The 6,778-nt window shown below is 38.5% G+C and overlaps 1 protein-coding gene across 1 annotated transcript in view; it reads left to right on the top strand.

Moving 5' to 3' along the window:
- The window catches only part of ERN1 (endoplasmic reticulum to nucleus signaling 1), an 85,901-nt gene that overhangs the window by 19,079 nt on the left and 60,044 nt on the right, over positions 1–6,778 (top strand). The window contains exon 2 of the mRNA XM_032209999.1: positions 6,360–6,480. Within this exon, the coding sequence (XP_032065890.1) occupies positions 6,360–6,480 (121 nt within the window). The remainder of the gene's footprint in view (positions 1–6,359; positions 6,481–6,778) is intronic.

The raw sequence follows: 6,778 nt of genomic DNA, 5'->3' as shown, positions 1-6,778 counted from the left end.
CAGAGTAGCTTGGTTTCTCCCTTTCATTTATTACACCCCTGTACCTCCACCATAAGAGAATGGGGAAAAGGCAAAGTTTGGATAGCAAAATACTATTAGCAAATGTTTGGGATGCAAACAGTAATTATTTCAAATTCAACAAACAGCTGGAAATGCAATATCATAGGAGGAACCCCTCCCTCCTGTTGAGATAGTAAATTTGGTATGGACGAGAATCAGCAAGAGAACAATGAATTAAAAAATGGCCTTAAATGATACTTATTGCATGGATATCCAATATGAATGGCTTTTAAATATAATGCAGTGAGGCTGTTTCAGTCTTTGTATTTAATTGCAGCTTGTTAACTGAGTAAAAGTTATTATAGGTAGTCCTCAACTTAGACAACAATTGAGCCCAACATTTTTGTTGCTAAGTGAGACATTTGTTAAGTGAAGTTTGCCCAATTTTACAACTTTTCTTGCTATAATTTTTAAGTGAATCATTGCAGTTGTTAAGTTAGTTGCATGGTTGTTAAGCAAATCTGGCTTCCCCATTGCCTTTGCTTGCCTAAAAGTAGCAAAAGGAGAATCATATGAGCCCAGGATACTGCCGTCATAAATATGAACCAGTTGCCAAGCACCTGAATTTTGATCATGTGACCATGGGGCTGCTGCAATGCTCATAATAAGTCGCTTTTTTCAGTGCTGTTGCAACTTGGAACAGCCACTAAATGTAAGTTGAAAACTACCTGTACCTTAAATAACAGCATCCAAAGCTACAAGCTAATAAATGCCAGTGTCTCTCTTTCATAAAAAGCAAACAGTCAAGCTCTTATTGGATCATCCTTGTGCCCTCCCTTTTATTGGTTGTGGCTGTGAATTTCCTGATAACTCAGCAAAAAGGAATGTGCAAATTGCACAATTCTGCAAACAGTTAAATGTTGAATAGTGTTTCTTCTCTTCTTTTTGCTTGTAGTAATATGTACATTATTTTTATACCAATAATGCAATCAATTAATCAAAAACATTGACATTTTTTCTGAAGAAATATTTGTCCAGTTCTTATAGTGCTTAGTATAGTATCCCTTTTTAATAATCTCTATTCCTTATCCCAGTGATGGCGAACCTTTTAGAGACCAAGTACCCCAACCCACTTATTTATTGCAAAGTGCCAACACAGCAATTTAACCTGAATACTGAGATTTTAGTTTAGAAAAAAAAACTCATTCATTAACAACTTTTGCTTAAAAGAAAAACACAATAACAGAGCTTTCAATGATACAAACAACTTTTGATATTTACAATTGTTGGCCCACCTCAACCATAATTTTATTTAATTATGTTTTTACATTTCTGAACTGTCCATCTCCCTCAAAGAGAGAAGCTTGCTGATAGCAGCTCTGTCCCCAAATACATTTGGGCAACATTAATAGGGGATTTGAACCCCAAAATTGAACAATTGCCTTCCCGTTCATCTTTCTAGCAAGTATATGGCCCACTTCATCTATTCTTAGATGAAGAATAGATGAAGTGGGCCAAACTACAAATATTCCTGGTTGCAATGCTCCATCTACAAAATAGAAATAATTGGGGGCTGTCAAAGAAGACTGTTGCATAAAACAATCAGACAAATATTTTTAGGTCCTTTTACATATGGGCTAACAATGGCTAACACTCCTATCAATTTAGCCATGATTAAGAATTTATGGATTTAGGGATGATTTACAGCAATTAAAAGCTAGTGTGTTTATTAGCCCTTTTGGCAAAAAGAGTTTTAATTGTAAGTGCTAGAACCATTAGAATATATCTTGGGTTTCTTTGGAGATGGTGAGGGAAATGTTCTATCCTCATTTCTAGCTTGTTTTGCCCTGTTTCTCTGAAAATAAGACCCCCCCCAGATAATAAGCCCAATCAGGCTTTTGAGCGCATGTGCTAAAATAAGCCCTCCCTGACAATATTGCAACACAGCAGCAGCCATGAGGTGACCACGCTCTCCATCTCCTGCACTTCAAAAATAATAAGACCTCCCCGAAAATAAGTTATTTTCAGGGAAATAGAATATAAGAATGATACTTATATTGGTAAAAAATTATAAAATCTAAAATATGCTACTGATACTATATGGTGCTATAAACAAGTAGCACACAATTAACAAAATAAATTATCATAATATGGTATATGGAGCCTGCTATAAAATTAATACACACATTTAGAAATATCCTGATTTAATCTTCCTCCAGGAAACTCACCTAAAGTAATTTGTATGTGAGGATAATTGTTTATCACAAAGAAAAGGTGCTGGTAGGTACTGGAGCCTAAGTACTCAACTAACAGGTGCAGTTAGAGGAACAGTTTCCCATTTGTGGTGGGTTTTTAAAAAAAAATTCAGTAGATATAAACTGCAAACCAAATATCTCCGCAAAAGAAATATTTCTGTGAGCTCTTTTGTATTTCCCAATAAGGAAGTTGAAAAAGATTCAGTTTTTTTTTCTAAGTAGGGACCTTCAAAGCTATTTCTTGTAGGAACAAATCTCCTATGAGATCATATGAATTGGATAAAATAACTCATTTGATCCTGTAGCACATTTGCTAACCACGTACAAATATAGCTCTATTTGGAGAGAAGGTAATTAGTTTTAATTATTCTATTAAATTATTCTATTAACTATTCATTAAATAGTTAATGAAATGCTCATTCAGTTTTTCAAAATAACAAACCACATTCTGAAACAGATTGTATCTTTCTTTTTTCAAACACTTTGTGTAAAATAATTCAATATGGTTAACATCTTCATTTCCCATCAGTCAGTTTCTTGTCTTTTGGAAAACCTCAATCCTATGCTCACATATGTCATTTCAGCCCTTAAGAGTTTCATATAGCTAACAGTAGTAACTTGTGTGTTAAATATACTTTTGAAACTTCTCAGGCAATAGCAGGTGGCTAAACAATCAAATGCTCTTACCAAACAGTTGTTTTTAAGATAAAGAATTACAGCAAAAATACTCATGGTCAGAGCCCTGCTGATGGAATGTGAAAAACCTGAAAAAAACCTGCTTTGAAGAGAATCCCAGTTTGCGGGTAAACCCCCTGAAATAAAATTAATTTCCATATTCCTCCCTTTTATTAGTCATTTTCACTTGAGGCAATGAAGGTCCCTAAACTATTTTGGGACACGAAAGTTTCTTTTTCTATCCCTGGTTACCATGCAGTTTCACCTGCTTGATGCCATGAGACCTTGTCACAGGATGTTGTCTCAGAGATCAGACCTTTCTGTTTCTGGCAAGTTTAAGTGGCGTCCCAAATCAGCCTGGGGAAATTGTCTCTACAGGCAGAGCTTTTTTCTTTTTTCTTTCTACCCTGTTTTCCCCAAAATAAGACCTCCCTGGATAATAAGCCCAATCAGGCTTTTGAGCGCATGTGCTAAAATAAGCCCGCCCCTGAAAATAAGCCCTCCCCAAAAATATTGCAACACAGCAGCAACCATGAGGTGACCACGCTCGCCGCCTCCTGCACCTCAAAAATAATAAGACCTCCCCAAAAATAAGGCCAAGTGCTTATTTCAGGGGTCAATAGGAAATAAGACCCTGTCTTATTTTCTGGGAAACTCGATATTTGGTAGAGTTTAAGAAGAAAAAAAATGCTAGTAGATCTTTTTTTAAAAAAATTGTTGTGGGTTAAGCCATTATTTTAGCTGACAAAATTCATCAAGTTCTTTCATTTCCTGACTCTTAGCAGGATCTGCCTTTTCCCCCCTGGCTCCCCCTTTCCCGGCCAGGATACACCAAGAGTTTGAAGGTGCCTTGCTGAGGCAGCAGCTTTGTCCACAGGGTTTTAGTGGGAGGTTTTCGGCTCCCAGAGGAAATCCAGGGAGATGCTACTATCTTTTCATTCATGGAAACTGATGTTTAGAAATATCTGTCTGGCCCTCCTTCTTCCTCCTTCTTCTGTCAACCACCAACGAACCCAACTTCCAACTGTCCCAACATTCAAACCTCTTTCTTCAGATCTTCTCCCTTCTCTTCCTTCAAAGGAGAAGGAATTTAACCCTTAAATATGATCAGCCACAACACTGGCTGTGCTGTTCTTCATTACTCAGTTCCCTAAGAAATGCAGGTTGTCCTTGACTTACAAAAGCTCATTTAGTGACTGTTCAAAGTTATGATGGCACTGAAACAATGTGATTTATGACACATTTTTCACAGTTATGACCTTTGATGGCAACAGGTTCATATTTATGACCGTTGTTGTGTCCCGAGGTCGTGATTACCCTATGAGACCTTCTGACAAGCAAAGTCAATGGGGAAGCCAGTTCCCCTTAACAACTAACTTATAAACTACAGTAATTCACTAAACAATTGTGGCAAGAAAGGTTGTAAAATGGAGCAAAACTCACTTAACAAATGTCTCACTTGACAACAGAAATTTGGGGCTCAATTGTGGTCGTAAGTTGACGATTACCTGCAGAGTGTCAGTGTATTGTCTCGGGGCTTTGCATGCCTTAGTCCAGAGTTTTATTAATTATATAGGTGGTAGCAGATGTGGGTTCTTCCCGTTACGGTACAGTATGCCGGAAGAGGTAGGACCAGTAGTAGTAATGGTGGCCTGTTCTCTTGTCAGAAGCTTCATCAGAAGCTTTTTTTAAAAAGTTTTTATTCCCCTGCCGGTTCAAGCAAGGGAAAAAAAGCTTTAAAAATAAAAGGGAGGGAGGGAGAAAGGAAGAAGGGAAGGGAAGGGAAGGGAAGGGAAGGGGAGGGGAGGGGAGGGGAGGGGAGGGGAGGGGAGGGAGGGAGGGAGGAAGGAAGGAAGGAAGGAAGGAAGGAAGGAAGGAAGGAAGGAAGGAGGCTCAATTTTCAGCCGGGAGATTCAGCAAAGGAGAAAAACAAATGCTGGCTCTTTAGATCAGAACTGAGCATGCCTGGCTGTGGAATTCTGGGAGTTGAGGTCCACAAGTCTTAAAGCTGCAAACTTTGGATTTTAAATTGAAAAGCTACTTGGCAGGAGGTTTGCAAAGTGAAATTCAGCAGTTTGTTTCTGGATCAGCTGAACAACAAACTGGATATAAAGAAAGGAAGGGAAGGAAGGAGGGAAAGAGAAAGAAAGAAAGAAAGAAAGAAAGAAAGAAAGAAAGAAAGAAAGAAAGAAAGAAAGAAAGAAATACAGCACAGCAATTTAGGGCTAGAAGGCTACTCAGAGGTTACCTACTCCAACCCCCTGCTGAGCAGTAAACCTTATATTGTCTGGATTATTTTGGTGCCTCTAACAGAGAGGAAAGTTGCCAGAAAGGAGAAGGAGTTTACTAGGACAAGGCTGCCATGCAGAGGAAGGCAGAGATAGTCCTTGACTTATGACTACAATTGATGACATCTTCTGGTGAGTGACATCAAGTTGGCCACTCCCACCCAGTTACATGATCACCAAGACACACCCACAAAATAGGCCACGCCCACAGAATAGATGGTAAAAAAATTTGAAACCCACCTCTGGGTGGGCATTTAGTGGCACTCCCCTTTCTTAGTCTTATGACAAGGTAAATTGAGGCCTATCCCTACATCCCCTCCTTTTTGGCAGTCTCTAAAGTTAAGTGGTATTTTTCCCCAAATCAACAACATAGTTTCCTACCACTTTGAAGTAGCAAATATATGAAAACTGTAATGTAAATAGTAAAACAAGGGTTAGTTTTAAAAACGTGTCCCAAATATCTCCCATTTAACCTGAACAGATGACGACAATAGAGAAAATCCTAATTCACCTATTTGTGTGACATGGTGTTACATGATTTCCATCATCACTGCAGTCCTTGTTCTCTTTCTCCCATCTTTAAGGGTATGGAAATTGAGGTTCTCCAGTTGCTGCTGAACTACAGCTCCCAGAATCTTTTACCATCCTCTATTATGGGATGAGGGATGGCAGCTCAGCAGCATCTTGAAAGCCATACGTTCCCTGTTCCTCATGCCCACACAGCAGAAGGAAAACAGAAAAAAGGCAAATCAAGTTCATGAATACTGCTTGTTTTGCTTCTCTGTATGCAGTGGGTGGATTATGTTCTGCTCTAAATTGTGGCCGGACCAGCACAGTGTGCTCTTCAGATTAAGGATGATTATGTACCATGGCTTCTTTTCCTCCTAGCTAAACATCTAAAGGGCCCAACATTCAATACATGGTAGCAACAGTAGGAAAGCTAATAAAAAGCACAGGTTTAAAATAGTATAATCCTGCTCGGGTTGCTTGTGCTGACTAGCCTACTTCTTTTGCAAGAAAGAGAAACTGCTCATTACGTGACAGAATATACATTTTTACCCTTCTTATCAAATCTTCACCTTCCCCAGTTAACCACAAAATAAATCTAACCCTTCTGCTCTCCCTTTTTTTTGTTCTTCAGAGCTGTGGAAATGCCAATTCAGTGACTTTGCCAGAGACATTATTGTTCGTTTCAACTCTTGATGGGAGATTACATGCAGTTAGCAAGAGAACGGGGTCAATTAAATGGACTTTAAAGGAAGGTGAGTATAAGAGATGCTATATTGCCCTTCTCTTCATTAACGTGGTAATTGCAAAGTTAATATATGTCAGAATCAGTTTTTTAAAAATCATATTCTGAAGAGTCTACTAGCCTGTGCAAGGTTGCTTATTATTTGGTTGTGATCCTATGATTGCAATGAAACCTACATTATTTCCAAGTTAGAATACACAGGATTGCAGATTAAGAGAATGAATGTAGGCATGATTGAATAATCAAGAGACTCCTGCTGAATTCAAGTGGCATGAGTACAGTGCACACCAAATCTAACAATTTCTCAG

Source organism: Thamnophis elegans, chromosome 2, assembly GCF_009769535.1.
Source record: "Thamnophis elegans isolate rThaEle1 chromosome 2, rThaEle1.pri, whole genome shotgun sequence".
NCBI lineage: Eukaryota > Metazoa > Chordata > Lepidosauria > Squamata > Colubridae > Thamnophis > Thamnophis elegans.
This window is presented reverse-complemented; position numbering and strand designations above follow the sequence as displayed.